Source organism: Thunnus thynnus, chromosome 6 (assembly GCF_963924715.1).
Source record: "Thunnus thynnus chromosome 6, fThuThy2.1, whole genome shotgun sequence".
In the NCBI taxonomy this organism is placed as follows: domain Eukaryota; kingdom Metazoa; phylum Chordata; class Actinopteri; order Scombriformes; family Scombridae; genus Thunnus; species Thunnus thynnus.
The window spans coordinates 13,483,440-13,506,865 of NC_089522.1; the positions used below are offsets into that span (position 1 = coordinate 13,483,440).

The 23,426-nt window shown below is 41.2% G+C and overlaps 2 protein-coding genes across 11 annotated transcripts in view; both read right to left on the reverse strand.

Annotated features, from left to right (window-relative positions):
- Window positions 1–207: 207 nt before the first annotated feature.
- On the reverse strand, window positions 208–11,246 carry si:ch211-156j16.1 (uncharacterized protein LOC564557 homolog). 5 transcript variants are annotated; one of them, XM_067591856.1, is made up of 6 exons: window positions 10,777–11,245; window positions 3,547–3,957; window positions 3,136–3,244; window positions 2,708–2,750; window positions 2,216–2,275; window positions 208–1,867 (listed from the first exon to the last, which is right to left on the reverse strand). In XM_067591856.1, exons 1-6 carry the CDS (start codon window positions 10,838–10,840, stop codon window positions 1,811–1,813), a joined length of 744 nt encoding a protein of 247 aa, XP_067447957.1. In that variant the 5' UTR covers window positions 10,841–11,245; the 3' UTR covers window positions 208–1,810. The 5 variants fall into 5 exon arrangements, with proteins under 5 accessions (XP_067447957.1, XP_067447956.1, XP_067447958.1 ...); XM_067591855.1 differs by having other exon boundaries at window positions 2,702–2,750; XM_067591857.1 differs by lacking the exon at window positions 2,708–2,750 and having other exon boundaries at window positions 10,777–11,241.
- Window positions 11,065–23,426, reverse strand: part of LOC137184312 (forkhead box protein J3-like) — a 67,233-nt gene continuing 54,871 nt past the window's right edge. For 2 of the 6 annotated variants that reach the window (XM_067591847.1, XM_067591850.1), the window contains exons 9-13: window positions 21,687–21,974; window positions 18,550–18,651; window positions 16,250–16,522; window positions 15,362–15,490; window positions 11,065–14,370 (exon numbers count right to left, since the gene is read on the reverse strand). In XM_067591847.1, the coding sequence (XP_067447948.1) occupies window positions 14,246–14,370; window positions 15,362–15,490; window positions 16,250–16,522; window positions 18,550–18,651; window positions 21,687–21,974 (917 nt within the window). In that variant the 3' untranslated portion in view covers window positions 11,065–14,245. The remainder of the gene's footprint in view (window positions 14,371–15,361; window positions 15,491–16,249; window positions 16,523–18,549; window positions 18,652–21,686; window positions 21,975–23,426) is intronic. The other 4 variants (XM_067591848.1, XM_067591852.1, XM_067591849.1 and 1 more) reach the window with 3 other exon arrangements.

Consider the following 23,426-nt stretch of genomic DNA (forward strand, 5'->3'; position numbering starts at 1 on the left):
TTTTAACTGTTACAAGTATTTTGGCCTGGCTCAAGATTGAATACAGTGCTACTCAAGAATGTATTGACTTTTTGGCGTTGCCATGGTTACTAATCTAATTGATAGGAAATGGTGAGGACAATAAACAAATATTTGAAAAAGCTATTCATGCACAGAAGACAAAAGAGAGCTTTCAGTGAACAATTGAGTGAACTACTTTGTGGAGTGTTTTCAGTTTTTTATTGAAACAGTATGAACAAAAACACTGCAATTAAATAAAAGGGTTCAAACAAATCAGATGGCACAAATTAAAGACCTAGAACTGATAATATGTGGCAAAGCAGAAGGGAGGAAACAAACAAACGTCGTTGCAAATGTTTGCAGTGTCTAAAGCCTATTCATTAAACATTACATCACTCATTCAGTGCACATATTAAACGAGTTTGTAAAGCAAGCGGAGCTAAGCTGAGACTTAATTATTTGTACACCCATTTATGCACACTTACAATTGCAAAAATAACAAAAAAAGGGCATTACTGCCAACACTGTGCACTAAAACTAAGTGCAACTATAAAATGTCGTCCTGTTTACGCAATCTGGGTTTAGCTCAATTTATAGACTGGATGGCTGTTCTGGTAATCTAACTATTAACAGAAGTACTATGAATACATTGTCAAGACAATGCTATTACTATGTTGAACAACCGCTGGCTGTGTGTAAGCCTTTACAAGGAACACGCTTTGGCAAGGAAGCCAGAAGTCATCAAAGCTGGTCTGTTTTGGAATGGGTGGCAGTTAAAAAGTACAGTCAATTCACATTAATAATGCACTTCAAAAGTTAAAATCCTCCTAACTACCTAGAGAATACCAGAGACAGTGGCACAAACCCTTCTGCTAAATTTCACAGATATGTATTAGGTTTTTATATGTCAGTGTTAAAGTGGGCAGAATGTCACGTTACTCTTGCAAATGAGGGGTGCCTTTTTCTTTTTCTGTTAGCCCCACGGTAGCCCTCAGAGCTCCTGGGTGTGCTACATGTATGTCAGAACAACTTCTGCACACGGTGCTTCATACAGTTGGCCAACATATCAGGGATTCTGGCTACGTGAGAAAATGTTTTAACTGGTGCTCAGGGTATTTTTAAAGGTCTGTTAGCCACAACAATAGCCTAAGGCTGCCTGTATGTACTGTGTATTCCATAATATCAAATGCTAGCCTATGCAACTGCAACATATGAGAAAGTCATTAGCTGTATACTATGTAGTCCCCTTGCATTGTATATACATCCTGTGGAATTTGTAACAGTCTTTCCTGCCTCCTTTCCTGCTCACACCTTCCTTGTCTATTTAATTTCCTTTTGTTTAGTCTGGATTTTCATTTTATGTCTTTTTCTTCAACCTGCATGTAAATCTAAGCCAGTCACTGTAAGAGTATCACTTTATAGGAGAGAGACTTTTTTCCCCCAGATGCCAGATAACTCTCTATTTCTCTCTCTCTCTCTCTCTTTTTTTTTTTAAACAAATGCATTTGAAAAGCCCTGAAATTCTTTGTGACATCTTGCTGTCACCTTGTTTTGTTCTCTCCGAGGGTTTGGAGTAGGGGAAGACAGAGCCTTTTATATCGATGGCTCCAGGGGGTCAGGGAGGTAGCGGGGGGAGGTGATGATGTTTGCTCATGTACCCCTCTTGTCTCACATACAGTACATACATAAACACACACACAAGTCTCCCTCCCCCTCTTTTTGGGCAACAGTCCAGAGTCCTGGTTAGATTCGTTTAGTTCTGGTATCGTGCTTGTTTTAATGATCGGAAATGACATCACAGTTCAGTAGTTCAGAATTTCCAGAACTTCGAGCGCTCCTGCTGCTTGGCCGACTTTTTCCTCAGGGGCTGTGGGATAAAAAGAGAGAGTCAGACTGTCAGTGCTTGAAAAAGGAGGATTACCCGTATCTACAGCTGTTAGAGTATCTGAGGTTGAACTCATTTTGAAGTTAATTCATTGGTGGACTTGTTTTGTTTAGTGTCGTTTCATGGATGTACAGTTAATTTTTTCCATTATGAGGGCACATGGAAACAAAATGGGGGTACATTTAAGTAAAAGATTTAACATGTAGGTACATATACAAAAAAAAGAGGCAACATAAGTTTTACATAGGAGGTGTATTTATCAAAAACAAAAAAGAAAGGGACATTTTTTTAAGTGAGAGCTGACAACATTAGTTTGCAGACTACACTTACCCCTTTTAAAGTGTATCTTAAGTCAGGGATGATTTTTAGACGATATTCTGTGAAATAAACCTTTTAAAAATAGACCAACAATCACAGGAAGACTCATAATTAGTTCCTGAGATGAAAACCAAGCTGCAGTTTTGCGTTGCTGCCCCACTTCTGACAAACACAAGCTCCCTGTTCTACGGCTGGTGAGACAGACAAGGGGACAAATCAAGCTGTTCATATAGAGCCAGTCTTCTTGATGACACTTGGCCACATAGACAGACGCTTGAGTAAATAAACAGGCTCATTATAAGGCCAAATAGAGCCACTTGTCACCATCAATGCCTAATTTTACCCATTGGGCCACAGGACTGTGTGTCAGCAAAAGGAGCAGCAACTGTCAAACTTTGTCAGTAGTTTTTGGGTAAAAGACGTCTTACACGTCTGTGAAATAAAGGGGGAGGAGGCGTTAAAGTGGTTAGATGAAAGATTCAAATAGGGAAAATTTACAGAAACCATAGCGCTGTCTTTTTTCGCAGGTTTTTTGTTCTTGGCAGACCTGTGACAAAAAAAGACATTCATCATTAGCGTGACATGCAGCACATGACAGTATCCTCGGAGGGGAGGGTGTGGTTTGTGGGAATACTGTCATCAAGATGGGACCTCTATTGCTCTCTCGAGGGAAGGTCGGCATTTAAATATTTTCAGCACCAGTTATGGTCTAAATGCTATGCAGTTTGGGCATGCGAGGTCATCTTATCACACAGAACTCTCTCACCAAGATCCATGACATCACTGGCTGTGTTATTTCATCACAGGATGTGTCCGCTGTGACTAAAAGCTCATGCATTTTCACTCCATATTTAGAGGAAACCAGTAGTGATGACTCACTGCACAACATTATTTTAACTGTCTGCATTCACCGGGAGAGGAGAAGTACTCACGAGTATTTGCCCATCCTCCTCACAACAGCAATCACCACGGCAATGACGATGACCACTGCCAACAGAGCGCCAATCACGATGCCGACTACCTGGCCAGAGCTCAGGCCATCTGAGGGACAGAAAGACAAGAGATATTTTAATATGTAGACCAGTGAAGGCGTCATGAGTCATTTTTACCCTTAGAATTAATAAAATGCCATCCACTTATCTACAGTATCTATCTAGAAAAAGATTAATAACCTGTAGGAAAGTGAGAAAGAGTCTGTTTTGGGGGAGATTAAGCCTGTGTGTGACTTTTAAAACCCTTCGCAGAGTTTGAGCTTGTCTATCACATCACATCAGTCAATAGGAACACCTGAATTCAAACTGACCACCATCACTACCCAAACCCCCACCCCACACATTCCTCACCCTCTGTGCCTTCTTCCATGACCACCTCGTCACCCGTGCCTTCCTCAGCGGCTCCCGTCGCCTCAGTTTGGTCCTTAACCTTTGCTGGATCAGTGGGGGCTTCGGTTTCCACAACAGGAAGATGAGTGGTAAGGGGTTGTGATGCTGCAGTAGAAGCAGGAACGGGGGCATTTGTCTCACTGACGTGGTCCTCGGTAACAGAGGGAATGTCTGCCACAGTGACGGCAACTGTTGCAGCCTCAGGGGCCGCTGCTGGAGCTGTTGTAGGAGTATTAGTGACGGAAGTAAGATCCTCTTTTGGAGCATCTGTAGTCTCAACTGTTGTGCTGAGAGTGGTCAGGAGAAGATCAGTTGCTGAAGGTTGTTCTGTGGTAATGCCTGGAAGAGCATCTGTAGGGGTTCCTGTAGGGCCTGGAGAGAGTCAGGGAGCAATTAGTAGAGAGATCACAGATGGGTTCAAATGCAGGTGTTGTTGTAATAATAATACTTATTTATATATTATTTTTGTCATTTGTTTCATGTTACATGGTGCTGCTGGGAAACCATTTTAAATTGGTTTGGCAAAATGCACTCTTTGTCTCTGAAGTCTGAAATATTCCTGCCAGTATTTTTCTAAATGTTGAACCCTTTAATGGTTGTAATAAACCTAAAACACGTAATGTATGTCATTTTCCAGTGATGAAAACAAATCAAATTAAAGCCTCTTTGTGTCTGTATGGATGAAATAATATTGCAGTTAGTAGCACAGAATTATCTTGATATAGATGTTAAAATCTCTACTGAAGTATTCAAAATCACATTTGAATTAAATATTTTTCAGTGGTTTTCTTTAAAATGTATTCATTTTACACTTCATATTTCACACTGTGATAGATTTTGGTAAAAATTTTTTGGTAAACTTTTTTGGTAAACTTTCATCATTCATTTAGACAAGACAACTGTGAAACATGATATCTAGATATGTGAACGAAGTAACAACACTGTTATATAAAGGTACAATAAATTAGAATATTGAACCAAGCTCCACTATACTCCGTCATATCGACCCAGATCCAGATCAGTGCCAAAAAAGGTAAAAATGAACAAGGTAAATGTTCACATTCCTCCCTGACATATCATGACATGACCTTTCCTCCTTCTCACACTACCTCGTGACACTTTTCCTGTCACCAGCACACGGCAACCGTGACAGCATGACCACCACACCCCATGACGTCATAAAACATACATCTTCCCTCCATTCCCCCACCCCTCCATCCTGTCTTTAGGGCTGGTATTCTGTGCGTACTGGCATGCCACATCCTCTGCCTCATTTCCTGTGCAGAGAGCCACCGCTGCAGCAGTTGATGTGTGAGGAGAGCACAGGATGTTTTATTAGCTCTCAGTCATTTTACATGTGCAGTTATTTAAGGGTGGGGTATCAGGGACAACTGATTGTGAGAGGACCATCAAAAAGACAATCTCAGGAAGATGTCCTAATTCTGAAGTTGTTGTTCTGTCTTTGTTTTTTTTGTATAATTACTATCCAATATCAATCTTAAAGATCCCATGCAGACTTGTTTTAAGATGTATGTATACTCTACTTTGAATAATAATTTGCGTCTGATATAATATTTCCACACAAAAAAAGTTCAATTATGTTGTTAAAATCCTTAAAATGACACCTACTCCTTCTCCCTCATTAAAAATTCTGAATCTAGAAATATGCAAATATATTTAATCTCAAAAGTTTAACTACTGGACATAAGATGTCTCCTTTTTCACTGTAAAGTCTATTCTCAGTGTATGTGCACTGGAAGTTTCAAGTTTCCACATCACACTTGTGTAAGCTGAATATTGCACCAGGATTGGCTCCAAAAACTATTTGTGATGTCACAAATCATGCTCGTAAAACTGTATTGTCAATGAGCACAGAGAAACTTTCCACTTTCAGCCGATGAATGTGAAAAAAAGCCTTCTAGTGCACATAAAATCATCCTGCACAGTGAAGCTCAAACATTCGAGAAGCAAAACATTTTTGAGTGGAGGGTGACTTCAAGAAAATTAGAACTTTTTTTTTTTTAAATTGCCATCTAACATCTAAAAGACAGGCTTTGTCAGAGTTTAGAAGATGTCTGTGCTTGCAGTTAAATGGAAGCTCCCATTTTGCATTCAGCGACTGTATGAAGACATGTATTTATCCTCCTGTCTCTCATCAAGGCCTGGACTATGAAGGGGCCTGGGTTCAACCTAATCATTTCCCTCCAATAACCCTAGTTCCATCTCCCCACGTTCAACATCCTCCCAGCCACAACTGAAAGCTCAGCCTGGACAGCGCTACTTCAAAATTAAGGAGGTAGTTTTCAGTGTGGCACCAAAATTACGGTCTACAGTTAACTTTCCACTGACAAGATGTTGGCCTGAAATTGCTTCTTCTCCTTGGAAAAGAAAAAAAAAAAAACTCTGCTTCTCCTTTAAAAACTTTCTTACTGTAGAGACCAGGGGACAAGCATCTATGCAAGTCTTCTAAACTTAGCGTCTGACATCATGTTCTCTCCATCTCCGGTTTTCACCAATTGTTCTAAATACTTGAAATAATAGAAAATACTTTACAAGGGTAAAAATAACTCTGAATGGCTGGACTTGTCTAACAACTGGTGCAGTTATTCCTAGTCCTGTGCTGGCTAGCGTGTTCATTAGCAACAGGCGGGGTAAATATAACAAAACATTTGTTCCCACCGCGGTCGAGTATTGAAGGGGGTTTTCAAATGGAGACTGTTTGTTTGGAACGTCTGTAAGTGATGATAAAATGGTCTGCGCTTCACAGAGTATGGCCTTGCGCTATGTGTAATCACCCCTTCAACCTCCACCAACAATTGTTTCATTATGTGCACAGTTCCCACAATTAGCTCTGAGTAGTATTTCCTCCCCACTGTGCTGACTATCGTGGGTTAATACAGCTGCATTAGTGAGTAAGAGAGGGTGAGACTGTTGCGGTTCACATCCCCTCTCTCTTTTCCTTTTAATCTACTACTTTTCGCTCCCATCTTCCTTTCCGTGACCCTGCCACTCCCTAAGGATAGGTTTGTTGCTGCTGCAAACCTTTGAGAAGGCTGAATCCCCAGAGAGAGAGAGAGAGAGAGAGAAAGAGAGAGAGAGAGAGAGAGAGAGAAAGGGAAGCAGGAGGGAAAGTAAAAAAGGGTGGAGGGGAGTTGCGAGGGAACGGTATGTTAAATGAGAAGCCAGGGAGCAGCCCAGTGTCCCTTCTGCTGCTTGAATTCATTGTGAACATGGTCTGTCTTTGATTTGCTGTCTTTGCTCACAGCAATATGTGAGCCTGTGTGTAGTGGTTAGTATGTACGCAAGTGACCCTCTGTTAATCCTCGGGGGGGACGGAGCACAGGGTCACATGCAAGAAGAGTACTGCTCGAGCTCCATGTAGATGCAGATATGATTTTCGTACCACAGAGTCACGCTTCTCGTGCGTCTAATGATGACCAGACACCTCGAAACCGCCAAAGTTTAGTGGCGTTGTGTGAAATCTCAACACACACACACAAAAAAAAACTGCAACACCGCAAAGTTGGAAGTGGTTCCAGTTTCCTTTTGACTCTCTCAATCCTAGACTGAGAAAGGTTTACGTAACTGTGGCGTTGTTCTTATTATTCCAAATTTTCAGCGGTGCACGCAGGTCATTTTACCCACCATGACATCATTTTGACCACACGTACTCCTTGGCATCCATTTCCATGTGAAACAGCCTGAAATCATCCTGCCACTCAGCAAGAGTTAGCAAGCACCACAGCATGTGTTTATGGGCGTGTGTGTGTGTGTGTGTGTATATGTAAAACTATGGCTGTCTCAGCCTTTGACAGGGCTTTAAAGTGTCTGTTCACCCAAATTATAAATATATTTTCTCACTCATTAAGTTATTAAGAGAAAAGAACAAAGCAGGTAAATACAAGTAGAACACAAGCGGTGATGATGCTGTCTTCAACATATAATTGGGACTGTGAATCATTCCCTTCAAAAAAAAGCTGGAGTGATGGAGATACTCAGGGAAGGAAGGGTGAGGTGGAGTATAAAAACGCAGGCAGACAAAGAGCTGAGTGAAAAGTGAGCGAAGTGTAAAGGAATAAAGTAAAAAGCTGGGAGAAAGAGGCACCCACATGGGGCTTCACTCCTGCCCAGCAGAAATAAAACCTCCAGAGAGAGTGAAAGAGTGAGGGGTGGGGGGGGGGGGACAACGATATACAGTGTGAGACCGAAAAGGAGGGAGTAGCAGCTTCCATCCATTACGATCACAATCAGCTGTCACTGAGGCCCCCTATTTGTGTGAATGTGTGTGTGTGTGTGTGTGTGTGTGAGATAGCTACTAATTCACAGTCCTGTGTGGGAGGGAAAGCGTCCATACAGACGATGGGAGGGACTGTGTGTGTCCACCTTTGGAGCCCAGGAATGTTTTTGCGGCGCTGGAGGAGGGAAATGTGAGAGATAGGCGCCCTGCCCATCTCGCTGCACTATGACGAGATGCCGTACGGTATAACCTCCCCCGCTAAACCAGTAGGAGTCAGCTGTGGAGATACTGGGGCGTGCCATGCACTGCACACTGGGGATTTTGAAGCAGGAGACAAGCTGTAGTGGAATATTCTCAGCCAGTCTTATCACAGAGGCAACACAATGAGCGTCCACACTCAAACAGGAACAGATTTGTTCCCCTCCTGGGCTAACTTAGATATGAGGACATGCAGCAAGTCCCATCTGGACTCTATCATCCGAGGCACGAACTGGTACCAGACCAAGTGGGCCTTTAATCTCTAAGTTTAACAGGTCTGATTAAATTCCTAAAATGTAATGAATCAGAACAGGGATGACATGGAATGCAAGGGAAGATGTAGAAATGACAAAATAAATAGATCACGCTGTAGCATCACTTTTCCTCTCTCCTTTTCTGTCAAAACAAAACACCCCAGATAAAAGCAACACTCCTGACCTCTAGAAATTTATCAAGCCAGCCCCTTAATGTATTTCTAATCTTGCTAACCTTCAAATCCAACTCCCACATCATAAAACACCCACCCAGTTGTGTAAGTGTTCCTTAGTCAGCGGCTCTGTTTTTTTTTTTTCTTACTTTCTCTTGCACCATGTCTCACCCTGCAGCACACGTAGGTGCTAGAGATATGAGACATTTGTGCTGGTACTCATAGAGGAGACACACACACACACACAAAAAGTCCCTCTACAGTTGGGTTTGGGCCATGCTCTGCTACTTATTTAGTCATGTTTCTGGAGTCCCACTCTCATGTGATAAAAAGTGCCTGCAGCACACTGTCGGGGATTGGGCTTGGTCTGGGCTGAAATGGCAACCTCTTTTCCATAAACAGATGTTTCTTTCTCCTAGCAGAAATTTTTGGAAGTATGACTGAGCGTTTTTGTTTTCTCAAAACGAGACAGAGTTGACGTGAGAAGCGCCCGTTCCTCATGGTCCCTCTTTACCCAGCATGTGTCTCATATTTGGAGTGTGAGCGCAACATTTGAGTCATTTCTAGACGCAGGCACGGACAAAGGGCATTGACCTCTCCCTTCGACGGCCAGATGTGACGGGGATGTTATTGGACCAGGGAGGCAGACAAAACTCATTAAGAAGGAGACTGGAGGGGTGGGGGGAGGCGAGGGGGGAGCGGGGGTGTAGGGTTTTACAGGATACATGGGGTTTGCTAGTTAAGTGAGCGGGCGCTAGGGAGTTAAAAGACCCTGTTTCTGAAGCATGGATGAGGAATGAGCTATTTTCTTTGTTTCCTCTTTTCTTTGGGAGGTGGCAGAGGAGAATCGCTCTGGAAGTTTTATAAGGACCTTCTTTTTCAGAGTAAACCTCCATGGAAATGGTACAGGCACGTCGCCTCCGACCGGTAAAGGTTGTTGTTTAAAAATAGACCCAGCCTCTCTCAGCTCCCCCTGTCTTTACACCAACCCTGTCCCCCGGGGTCCAGACTCATCAAGCTGGAAAAAGGGAAGGGGGCAAAGAGTTAGGAGAGAGGCGGAGGACTGTTAAGAGACCGAGGGAGAAGTGGGAGGGGTGGGGGGGGAGAAGTTTAAGTGGTAATGCTTGATACCCCACCAAAGATGGGTAAGTGCCAAGGGGCGGGGTGCCGTACGGTCTAACAACATGCGGGTAAGAGAGGGTGGGGCGCCTCTTATAGGTCATCACGTACGGGGTGTTCTCCCTTCTTCCTGTCTCTTGCTTCTCTCTCTCATCCATATGACCCTCTTAAATATAGAGCCTCCCTCTATTAATACACGCACGCAAACCAGCCCTGCCCTGCCCTGCAGTTCCCTCAGGCCCTCAGCCACACCCCCTCCCTCCATGCCTGCTGCTTCCCCCCGGGCAAACACTGCTGGTCAAGGCAAAGGAAGGAAGGAAGGAAAGAAAGAAAGAAAGAAAGAAAGAAAGAAAGAAAGAAAGAAAGAAAGAGACAGAGAGAGGAAACATACATATAGGGATTAAGAGAGGCAAGAGAGAGAACAGATGTAAAGCAAAAAAAAACAGAGGAAAAGAGAAAAGAGTGAGTCAGGAGTGAAGTAAGAGGAGGCAGTAGATAAGCTTTCAGATAAATGTGTATGGTGTATGTTACAGTTTACAGCCATCCCTCCCTCTCTGTGTATGAGCCCTGTTTTGGGAGCCTTCCAGAGGATATTCCTTTCTTCTCATTGCCTGTGCCAAGAATTTACAGACACGAGGCAGCAGAGCTCCTGCCATTACATCACTTTTCTCCCTTGTGTCTCCAAATCAAACTTTTTTTTTTTTTTTTTTTCCTTTGCTGCTCAAAGTTCAGAGGTAGTGTGTGAAAATGTGAGAAAGATAGAGGAAGGGCATCTGTTAAAATCAACACAGTCTGTCCACTTGGCTCTGTCTTTGTTAAATTAACACCAGAAAGTTTGGAGAGTGAGTCTCAGCCAAGGTGGAACATATGAGCCGGCGGTTTTCAGTGATGATTTAACAGTATAAACATTAAAAATATCAAAAGTGTAAATGACTTGAATAAGATGAGAAATAATTCATTAGTTAACAGCTACACACATTAAAATTGAACTTATTCCCATTTGAAAACAGCCCCCATTGTGTTATTGTATGAAAATCAACAGGGATTAAAGCAGACAAAGAGTGGTGTGGTGTGGGCACATGGAGGCAGATGGAGAGAGGGGGACACAGTGTGCTAACAGCAGGACGGTGATAGCGGAGAGTTTACTTACTTGCATGTGTGAAGGCACAGAAAGGGCCAGCCAGGGCCAACAGGAGCAGCAGCTGAACATTCATCGTGGTGAAAACTTTTCTCCTCCAGTCACTACCTTTAGGGACTCCCTCGGGGCAAAGAGCACGACACCGGAGTCTTCGCGCACGCCAGACACACACACACCAACCGGCCTCTTCGGAGAGGAAGGATGAAGGACCAAAAAAGGTCAAGAATGAAAATGAAGTCTTCTGGGGAAGTTTGGGAAAAATAGCAGTCTGAGATCCTTTTTTCTTTTTTGGACTTGTAGAGGTTGAAGGCAGACGGGGCCAAGCCGGAGCTGATCACTCTCTCAGTTGGAGCGGGAAGAAAGAAGAGTGGTGGAGGGATGTAGACAGGACAAGAGCAAAAAGAGATGAGCTCTGGCCACTTTAAGGAAGTGAAGGGAGAGAGAGGGACTGGCACACACAGCAGGAGAGAGAAAGAAGAGAGTGTGTGTAAGTGACTGTGCTGAGAGTGGAGGAGGGGTGCTGGTACTGGTGGTGGGCTGGGCGGGTTGAGGCGCAAGGGGCAGGTTGGGTTGGGAGGAGGGTGTCTGGATAGGGGCAGTAAGGTGGTTTCAGCCCTCTTGGTGCGCAGCCAGACACCCTGTTTGCAAACCTTGCAATATCAGCAGCACGCACACACGCAAACACACACTTGGAAATAAAGATAAATAGACCGACTTATTTATCAAGACAAGACAGGCGTTTCAAACTACAGGCCAGTTTAAATAATTAGAAAGCTAAAGCAACAGGCTGTTCCAGTGCTCTCTGAATGAATGGAGAGAGATGTAAACAGAGCTTTGAGCTGTCTCAAATAATCCTTAATCACATAGTTAAGAGCCAAGAAAGTGAATGAAATAAAGCTGTTCTGCAGCCTCATATTTTTTTAAACCGATTTTAACCGTAAAAGCAAACAGTGAATGAAACAAGCATCCATAACACATCCGTATTGATCCTTTAAAAACATCAATTTTGTTTGAGTAATGAAAATTGGCAGCTTACATCTGTGGCTGCTGTGTGTTAGCAAGCGGTAGCTGCTTTTTGAACAGGTTTTCCAAATGAAAAGGAGCCATAAATACAGTTAGAACATCGTGTGACTTTCACACAGACAAGCATGGGTGGTCTGTTGAGTTTACATGCGATGGAGTGCAAACAAACTGTTGCTTGGCACTAGACTGACACCTGTTGGACAGCACGCTGCAAAGGTCAAAACAGCACAGAGGAAAGGAGGAAAAAGTTATCTCAATAACAACGACAAAGTAAACATTTACAAATGTGACTCCTGCTGAGTTGTAGATTTAGAGTCATGAATAGCACTTAAGCAACTTGTCCAGCATCATTTAAATATTTTTTTTCATTGACTGTTGAAGTGAAACGTGCCAACAGCTGATGAAATAACGACAGCAGATGCATGTTAGCGCAGTAAAAATGATCAATGACATTTTAATAAACACTGAAACAGATTTTAACTGTTGAACCGCCATACACAGATTATCTATGACACACAGAACGCCAATGCCGATTTTTTTTTTTATCACTTATTTACAATATACCGAAGGTATGTACATACGGTGTCTCCTGAATGACAAATAACAAAATACTTTCTCTCCATTTGCTTTTTTTTTTCTTTTTATCAGTCTGTGTTTTTCAAGGGCAAACAGAGGAGTAACATACTGTTATTTACATGGACAACAACACACAAACATACAAGATATATATAATGCTGGTCACTGTAATACAGCATTTAATGGCAATAATAAAGAGTATTCTTTTTTCTACAATGAGACCTTGTTTTGACCATCCTAACAATCACTGAGATCCTCCAAACCAAAGAGCACTTTAAGGTCCCATGTTTCACTGTGTACCCACTTTAATACAAACAAAGTATTTGTTTCTTATGAGTATCTTTTGAGCTACACGGAGCGGTATGCTAAAGAAAATCAGAGAAGACTATACACACTTGTACACACAGACAAAAGTAAACATCACAGTAAAAAAAAAAGTTGAGCATTTTGTTTAATTTTGCTCCCTTGCTGATCATCTTAATAAAGAATTAAAAAGTTCACCGTTATCTTTTATTTCTCTCATTCACTAGATGCTATCAAGCTAGGTGTTGTGCAAAAAAATGCTTGTCTTCTTCTTAATGAGGCATCTCGAAAATCACGGCCGACCTTCCCTGTCTGCTCATAATTGATATGCACTTTCCTCAAATTATAAAAATTGGAAAAAACTAAATTATGTCTCAGAAAACAACGGATTATTGTTCACGATGTCCAAAGTCTAGCCAGCATATTGTTTTAATTTTAATTAGTGGCTGTTGCATGAGCTGCTGAAAAAGCATATTCCACAGTATTTTATATCAGTTAGCTTATAAGCTGACAAATGAAGACTTTACTTTTGACCACAGTCACCAGGACGCTCGCTGTTCGCCGACAAGAAGTGAACACTGATTGCACCGTACAACACACGGCAACCTCACATACAGACATGTAAATGGCTTTGTGTTGGTTTGACATGGCATGTGAGCGAAACACCCTGAGAACATGGCACCATGGACAGTTACACACACACACACACACACAGACACACACACACACACACAACAATGGCATTTGAAATGATAAAGTAAAAACGTTTACAACTGGTGTCCAACGTGAAGTAACAAAGATAAAGACAGAACAGACAGTGGTGCATAGAATTTTTTTTTTTTTTTTTTGGCAGAGGAAGCAATATGGTGCCTGTTTTAACCAGCAGGTGGTGCTCCACTCACCCTTCACTGATTCAAGTTACAGGTACAACATCATTACTTTCTTCTTCAAAAAAAACAACACAGACGCCCGGTATGAAAATAATGAAGAGAAAAGAAGAAAACATCTGAAATATTTGGACCTGCTGAATGCATGTGAATGACAAGCAAAATTCATTTTCTGCAGTTTGGAAAGTTTGGAGATGAACAAACTTTCTATTCGTTACCTCCACTCGATCACATTTGCTGATAATTTGCAGACATGGGACACAAGTTGTAGCTGGAAACACAAAAGATTTAAGAAAACAAAAAGAAAACAATTCACAGATGTTTCGACAACACTTTGGCGACTCGTAACCCTGTTGGCACTGAGGGAGGGGGGCACACAACATGAGACAATTCAGAGAGCTTCAGACGTCCTTTAGTTTTGGATGATGTGTGTTTACATCTTGGCTCGGTCCAATCCTGTGTAAGTCTCATTTTTTAAATGATTGTCTTTAGACTCGTCATCCACTTGTAGCAGAAAAAAAGGCCAGCGAGATCAGACAAATTACTTAACGTTTGTTTTCTCTTGGATTGTCTTCTGTTTTCTCACACTGGTGAAAGGAGCAGGTTGGCCAGTCCCATACCTCATATGTCTCTATGTCTCTTTCTCATTTCCAGTCTCTCTCTTCATCCCTCCTTTCGACTGACGACTCCGTTTAGACGATGGAGTCCCAGTCAAAGTCGTCCTGGATGTCGTCTGCAGCGAGCATGCGTCTCACCTGGAAGTGTCCCGGAGGCAGCGTGTGTTGTTGCTGCTGCTGGCTCAGCTGGCTGTGATGAGCTGGACATGGAGGGAGAAAGATACTGTTACACATACTAGTGTTGTCACAGCGACATATCGATGCTTCTTCTGTATCGTTGCCACAAACTGATTTTTTTTAGCACAGTATTTCTTTTCTTCGATGAAGAATAAGGGAAAAGAAGTTTTGAATAAAACATTCTTCAGCTCTTGATCATGTCAAGACATCAGCACTTAGTGAAAAAATCTGAAAAGTCAAAAACAGCTGAAAATACTGCTAACAACATTAAACAATTCACTATGTCTTAAATTCTCACCCACATTCACTGGTTTATACTGGTGACACATAGTATCTTGGTGATTTTAATGACAGACTAGAGTTGTGAATTTTACTTTTAAAATGACATCAGCATCTTTTAAATTAATGCAATCCAATGCAATAAAAGCTAGTGCATCTTTATGAAGCTCATAACATTTTTGAGACTGTCAGATAGGTATTGATTCAACTATATGGTAATATCTTACACTTTAGTTTGTGGTGTTGTCATATTGTTCTGTATCATGTATACTGTAAGTATTTTTTTATCGTTATCTTCAGAAACATATTCTCAGCTGTCTTCACTACAAAAGGACCATTTAACATATTAAGATATGTGGTGAACAGCGTCCTCTTGCAGCAGGAAATGACTACTTCTTGAGGCAGTGGCACATAAAACCATGGAAGTTTATTATCAGGTGAAAATCTTTGAAAAATTGAAACAATTTGTCTTAATTGTACCAGTTTCTTCTTTAATTCCCTGAACGTGCCTGTGACACTCTTGTATATAAATATTCATAATTTCTTCTCCTTGAAGAGATTAAAATGTATTACTGAAACTACTTATATTCATGCTGAATTTACAATATTGCATCATGGTGTCATTATATATGCATATTACTATTAAATGCACTGATACTGAGAAACACACACACTTGCATGGATGTACACCTGCATACACATATACACCCTGCATCTCTACCTGCTCCTGCTGACCTGTTAAGAGAGCGATGGAGGAGTCACCTGTCATGGTGGGAGTCGTGTTGCTCATGGGAGGCATGTGGGGGTACCCCGGCGGGCCCATCAGAGAAGAAATGTTCTGTCTCGAGTCCATGTACATGTTCCCTGTGGGAGAACAGACAAAAGGGCAATGACTAACTGTCAAATTAGTATCCCGATTTTCACAGGTGCGCTTGTGTCTTCGCAGAACGCGAATGTGCTATAATGTGCACACAGTTTTACTGCCGTCTTATGTCGAACTAGAGAAATTTAGCAGAATCTGCAGTCACTCAGTGGATTTCCCACTGGTGAAATATCCCCTTGTCTCCATGTCTTTACTTCGGTTGCCATGAAGATGACAACATCCATAATTCCCTTGTAAATCTATAATGGGCCAACAATGGCAAAGTGAGTAGAGATACTTTAATTCAGCTTCAAGGCCTACTTGAATGTCTACTGTCACAGGTGGGAGGACATTTATATACTGTAAATCTGGCACTTTTACTTGAGTATTTCCATTTTGGGACACTTTTTACTTTTCATCCACTAAAATATTTGTGTTTTTACTTTTACTATGTTTAAGTGATGGCTGATGTTACTTTGTACAATCAGATTTTATATTAATTTTATCATAATCTCATAAAATTTAATTATTCTCAAGTAGAAATCTAAAAACATCTTAAATCTTTAATTTAATCGATATCCCTTTTCAAAATATCAGGAACTTTACATAACAGCCTTGTTTCAGTTCAGTGAATCAAGCAATGATATTAGACATCATACAAAGTGAATTTATCTCAACTTGTACACAAGTTTCTTTCAATTTTCTCTCTTCCACTGCTGCCTACCAGCCTGCTGTGCTGGGTGCTGTGTATGTATACTGACCCGTGCTAATGTGTTGGTTATGTTGGTTGAGTTGGCCATGCTGACTATGCTGGCTGGCCTTTGGGTGCATGGCCCCATGCGGCTGAGCCGGGTGCTGCGGTGCCTCTGGTGGTGTTGAGTGTTGGACCTGAGGTTGTGGGTGGGCGGCGCCCTGAGGGGGGATGACCCCTGTGGCCGTGAAGAACTGGTTAATGGAGGAACACAGGTCAGCCATTTGGGCGGCATCCAGAGACCAGTTGTTGAGCTCAGCCTGCCGCATGCTCTCCTTTAGGCCTGATTCAGACGGACAGAAGAGACAAAGACAGAAGGTGACGATTACTCACTGTAGAGCATTTTTCTATTCTTATCTACATCTGATTAACCCCATGAACACAACTGTTCCCAATATGCCACACCATTTTCCCTTTTAGTAAAATAAAAACTTGTAATATCTACATTTCTAACTTTATTTACTGTTTCAAAACTTAATCTTACATATCTGGCTGTTGCAGGTTATGTGTTGCCGTTTTCTCTGACATACAGTATATTTGGTATCTCAGGTTCTTAGCTATAATATAAAATAATTTGAACAGTGTGTATCTTCCAGAATTTACAAGGTCAATATTTGGAGCATTGGAGATGTGTGTGGATAAAAATGACATAAGGTGTTCACTGTTGTAGCAGAAAATAAAGTATGCACATTAATATTTTTATGTGTATAGTGTTGTTCCATCTTGCTTTAACAGTGGTGATGGTTACTTAAGACTAACAGTGGCCTTTCCTTTCCTGAAATGAACTATTTCAAGACAATTTCATGGCCTCATAAATGCAGGGCTCAGGGAAAACACACTCAGCACCTCAGAGAAAAACTTCAAACACAAATAAGCAAACCATAAAAAAAGAACTGTACCAATTTAGCACTGTAGTAATAAAACTCACGATGGCCACTTAAAAAGAAAACGAATCAAAATTGATGCAGAAAAAACAGATATATTGCTTTTTTTCTTCTATGCATTCTTTTTCCTTGTCAAAACCTGGGGCCTACATTGCCCACAATGCCTTGACTCCATTCAGTCAACTGTACAGATTCTTTTATGTAATGCTAAAAGCGGCTAGTGTAGCCTCAAACCTCAGGCAGAGATGAGGAGTGAGCTACAGATGTCTGGTAAACAAGCTTCTTTCTAACTCCACACGCCCACATTTTTTTCATTTTCAAACTTCAGTCCCAATTGAAGTTGCCTCAAGTGACATCACTTGAGGCAATTTATCAGACTTCATGCAGCTCTCTCTGGAGCCACAAAAGACTTTACACAACTTTTTACCATATGCAGTAGTTCTCCTCGAGTTCTCCTCAAACGGACTTCTCAAGACCTGTAAACAAACTTTAATGTGTATAATAGGTGGAGGCCCCCTTTAAGTCTTAAATTTCAACAAGTTAAAAATATATTACTAGTATCACATATATTTGTGAGTCACATCCAGCATAAGAATCCCACTATTACTTTGCTATTCCACCAGCATTACAAGCCACAGTGCATCTTTCTCGACAACACGCTTGTTCACATCTGACACAATGTAGAACGAGTCCTTAAACCTAAAACACCTCATATTCTTATCAACTTGTTCAAACAAAGACACAGCCGAGCTCCTATTCAACAAACTACACTCTACTATCCTATATTTCTCTGAATCAAATTCATATGGCTTGTGTTTGGCGGTGGCTGAGATGAGAGGATCCGTCCCCTGCTCTTTGGATGCGAGCCAGGAACGGTGGAGGATGGCATAACGGCGGTGTGAGGGAGGTCAAGCGCTGCGGGAGGAGGGAGAGGGGCAGCGGGGCCTGTGTGTTATAAGACCAGCCGTCATCATCCATCGTGTGTGGATGTTGCCGGCTTTGTGCGCTGACCGTGATAAGAGGCTGTTACTGAGCCGGGGCCTAATTGGATTATTCACATCATACAATTGGGAGGGAGGGAGACAGTGTGTATGTGTGTTTGTGTGTGTTTGTGTGTGTGAGAGAGAAAGAAACAGAGAGTGGCAACCTCTCAGATGCAGGATAATGACTTTTATTAGGCCAGTACTATTACGACAGTGGATATTATGATATTGTGCCTCAAGGGCGAGTGCATATGAAAACACAGAGTGGAATCATAATGGTTTAATCAAAGTAACTGATTGACATCATAAGCATTTGATCAATTCTCGCTGTGAGGAAACCAGCTGCTGTGGATGGCTTTATCAATATTCATATCAGACGCTGCTCACACTGATGGCACCGGGACTGTTAGTGGTGTGTGTGTGTTAATTAAAGCGTGTATTACCTTGAAATGGGGAGAGGTCTACGTCAGCCCAGTTGTAGCTGGTTGCGATGCGACAGCTCTCCTTCAGCCAGTCCAGGTTGGGGTACCAGTCTGATGACATGCCTAGGAGAGTGCACACACACACACACACACACACACACACACACACACACACACACACACACACAGACACACACACACACACAGGGGATGTGTTAAATTACTCCAACTTAAGATATTCAATTTACAATGAAACAGAGTAGAGCAGCAAATCCTCCAATTTCTGAAGATAGAAGCAGCAAATGTTTGCTATTTATGTTTGATTAATGACTATCAAAATGTTAAATATTAATTGTTTCAGCATTAAAATAAATACTAGAATCAAAATATGACAGTCAGAATAAGAGCATGAGCAGCATGATGATGTAAAATAATCATATGAAACAGGTGAACTGAAAAATAACAAGAAGATTAAAAATATAAAAAAAATTGGTCCACAGTCTAAGTTCTGTAATCAACCACAAGGTGGTGCAACTTCACACAGAAAAATTCCAGCCACAGCTCTGCTTTTGAGAAAAAAAAAAAAAAAAAAAAAAGAAAAGAAAAGAGAAGATGCTTTTCACCGTCTTCACTGCCACAAACTAAACAATACATTCTCAGGCCGTGGATCAAAGACAGAGGGATTGCTTTCATTCATCCTCAGCTTGGTTGAGGAGAATACTAACCTAGATAAATAATGTCTGAATAGTCCTTTTTTTCTGGCCTGAGAGCAGTGTTGCAGAGACACAGAGGAGGGGGAAAAAAACAAAGACTGGGAATATGAGGAGGAAAAGCCTCGGTGAAGCGCCGCCATACCCGGCCTCATAATATCAAACGCTCTGGGACCTTATAGAGGAAAGAGTATAATATAAATGCAATGAGTCTGTGCAGAGACAGGCTTGTTTTGATGTGTTGGGTGAATTGCATTTACAACAATGTGGCTTTGGGAATCAGGAAAGTAGAATAATTGTTTGGTTCTGTGTTGCATCAATATATATGAAATATGAAACAAACTATACCGCACACTTGCAACCGGGTTCCTTTCACAAGAATCAGTAAAAAGATATACAGCGAAGTCGAGACATGGTTATATTGGACATTCAGGCTTCCAAAGTAGACGTCTTATACATATTTCTTATTCTTTTCAAATTTGTCTCATAAATGTGACTGATAGTTGGAAAGATATAGAACTGGTTGATTAATCAGTACGAACACTCCATGAAAAACTGCTTCAAAAAAATGCTTTACTGATAAAGAATCACAGGTAAAAGTACTGTGCATATAAAAATGTTAGGGAGAGATGTAAGCTACAAAAAAACACACAGGCACCAAGCTTAAAATTAAGGTACCTGTGCTGCTAATAGCTGTTTGAAGCGATTACGCTTTGAGGAAACCCTGGTAATACACTCCACAGAATGAATCAATTCACTTTTGGATTCTGGATCAATTCAGCAACTATGAAATATTCAGAATATGCTATTACTCTGATTTCATGGCTCTGTGTGTGGCGGAGTCTTCTGCTAATGCTGTGTTCACGCCATGGCGTCAGAATGGAGAGAAAGGAAAAACATCTCGTTGTTACACCTCTGAAGCATTCATGCATTAATTCAAGATGGTTATCCCCTCTCCTGTTCCTATAGTCACACAAGGTCAATGGAAATGTAGCCCAAATTAACTATTTTAGTGTGGTGTATATCTGCAGTGGTTTGGTTTAACCAGATATGAACAAATATGAAATTTTGTAATCAAAGTGCATTGATAACATTTATATTAAAATGTTAAATAAGTTCTTTCCCCACCTGGAAGACTCATTAGGACACTGATGAGGCTGACACGAACGTTTCTGCCCACTTAGCTGCTTGTATTTAAGGTCTGTGCGATATGATGTGAACGTGGTAATAGCCACAGCTGCAAAGGCTCATGGGTATTGTAGTATTTAGAGACGTCAACCATACCAAACTCACAAAAGCAATGAGACGAGGCTGTGAATTACCCAGGAGTTTCCCATGTCGCTACATTGGCAAACACTGGTGTTATCATTTAAAGAAAACTTTCAAATCGACATTTAGTAGATTCTTTCAAATTATTCTGATGGCCTACATTGGGAAGTTGTAGAAAAATTAGAGTATATCAGTGAAAGCTAGTGTCGTCTATTTGTTGCTTTCAGCCCTTTAACACTAGAAGTCGCCAAGTCAGAAATTTTCATATCCTACACGTTGAGGCCTTAAAGGACAGGTTCACAGTTTTTTAAGTCTGTCTTAAAGGATCCATGTGTAAGATTTAGGGGGATCTATTGGCAGAAATGGAATATTCATTAATATGTTTTAATTAGCGTATAATATAAACTTGAAAATAAGAATTGTTGTGTTTTTGTTACCTTAGAATAAGCCTCCTTCCATGGAGGCTGCCATGTTGCACCGCCATGTTTCTACAGTAGCCCAGAACAGACAAACCAAACACTGGCTCTTTTATGCCACTAAATCCGACACACTGGTCCTTTAAAACAATAGCCAGGTACTCAAATGAACATTGAAAGAGGTTTTTCTTGCTGTAATCATTCCTCCTGTTCGTACTGGTCATTAAGATATCCCTCACTCATGCACTTACAATATAAGTGATGGGGGACAAACCCCATTTTTATATTTATATATATAGATATATTTCAAAGTTGCAATCTTCTTAGTATAAAATTCACCCTTTGTGTTTCCCTGCACAGTGTTTTCCTGTCATGCTGTGGTGGAAGGACAGTAAAAAAAAAGAGGGAATTTGGCACTAAAAAGAAAGTAACTGGAACTCAACTAGTAACTGGAAGATATTGAGTTGATTTGACTAATTTGGACGGCTGAAGCTTCATATTAGCTTCAGATAAACTTTTAAATTAATTTTTGCACAGAAGGAGGACTGTGGATTTTGGCTCCATCACTTAAATTGAAAGTACATTATGATGGGATCTTCTAATGGCCAGTATGAACAACAGGAATGATTACAGCAAGAAAGACATGTTTCAGTGTTAATTTGGTTACCTGAACACTGCGTATCCTTTGAAAACTGTGAACTTCTCTTTTAAAGCGTGTTAAATACACAACCTGCAGTTCTGCGCTCGAGTGCTCCGTCCTCACCTGTTGTTGGGCAGGTCTGTCCAGTGTGACTCTGGTGGGAGAGAGACGGGTGCTGCTGGGAATGAACAGGGTGCTGTTGGTGCTGGCCATGCTGACCATGCGCCTGGTGCTGACTGTGGGCGGAGTGAGGGGAGAGGTGCTGCTGAGGGTGGTGTGGGTGGTGTGACGCCGGGCCATGGTTGTGTTGGTGGTGGTGACTGCCGCCGTTTCCTGCACCAGGAGAATGCTGGTAGGAGCAGGCGGTCCGGCCCTGCTGGCTGGAGTCCCCGGGCATTCCCATCAAACCTGCTGGGAAAAAGGTGACACAACTTATCACAAGTAAGACAACAAACAAAAAGAAACGGAAAAAAATGGACAAAGATCAAATATTCGTAATAAGACGGACAAAGTGGAGGCTTGGTGTTAATACTGGGATCTAGGAAAAATATGTACATTCAACCCTGAACTACTCACATCTCACTTTGCCCTTTTCGTCTGACTGTTTCCCCAGCTGTCTTTTTCCACACATATTTACACCCACTCATGTGTCCGTGTCACCACCGCCACAGATTGTCTATGGGCTCTATCGCTCTCCTGAAGCTTAATTTTTTAGCTGTTTTAATCATTTAATCTACTGAAAAAGAGCAGCTATAATGGTTCGGCTTCTGGTGCTTATAAATCACTGTGCATAAAATCATAACAGCATATTCCATATGATCATAGCTCAGACAATAAAGTGATCTCTCGAGAAGTACAGGATGAAATTATCAGGGCCAATAAAACAGAATGACAGTATTGAAGTTTTGACGATCAGGCAGCTTAAAATCTTTATAACGACAAAGTAGCAGATGATGTTGACTTGCTTCAAGTTTTTAATTCTTATTGTTTCGAGAGGTTTGATTTAACTGAGAACAACTATATACTAAGATAATCACTGGTTGTAAATTGCACCATTTGCTGAACATTATTCCCTTTTTCTAGTTAAATGACCATAATTTGGGAATCTTCCTGTGTAGCACTGTTTCCGAAAATAAGTAGCCCTAAACAATGTAATGATTTCAATCCAGTTGCACTTTGGTTGCCAGTTAGGAAAATGTTGTCTGAAACACACACACACACACATTGTGTCTCCATCATTCCACTTCTCCTGTGTATGTAGAGAGTAGAGGATTCTTATCAATGGATGTTTCTTCATTGCACAGTTTGTTTTCAGATGATGCCACATTGTTGTCTCTTCCTCAGGTCAAGATTTGGACTGTAATTGTTCCTGCTTTTTTAAAAAAGTGGTATAGTGACAATTTAATGTAAGTGGATTTAAATGTAAGTAATAGATCGGTTAAATTTATTCTTTAGTACAGTAAACATAGAGATGATCATGAAGTGTGACCAGCACAGACCTTTTGGAAACTTCAATTGTTTCAGTCAGTAAATTTATTCTTCAGTCGTTTATACTATATAATCTTCTGTTGAGACTCTTTTGACCTTTTCTTTTATCTGATAGTTTTATAGGTTATCACTGAGGGACAGATCACTGAGTAATACTGTTAAGATCTCTTCAAAAATCACTGGAGTGAAACAAGAGGACTCCAGCTCTTTTAGTAACCAAAGAAAGTAATGACCATACTGACTCGATCAGAATTTTCACTGCTGCCATCAGGGAATCGTTTCGCTTTACCTGCTTGTAAAAGTGTTTTTTATTCAAACTCTTTTATCCACTCTGCTGTCTGTACTACACAGTACTTTATTGCTGTCTTTTAAAAT

What these genes read in the sequence shown, in the direction of transcription:
- si:ch211-156j16.1 (XM_067591854.1), bottom strand. Translation starts at nt 10,840, where the DNA reads ATGAATGTTCAGCTGCTGCTCCTGTTGGCCCTGGCTGGCCCTTTCTGT. An exon ending in CTGTGCCTTCACACATGCAA is followed by an intron (nt 3,958 to 10,776) that starts GTAAGTAAACTC and finishes GACTCTCTCCAG; the next exon opens with GCCCTACAGGAACCCCTACA. An exon ending in AGGAGGATGGGCAAATACTC is followed by an intron (nt 2,751 to 3,135) that starts GTGAGTACTTCT and finishes TTTTTGTCACAG; the next exon opens with GTCTGCCAAGAACAAAAAAC.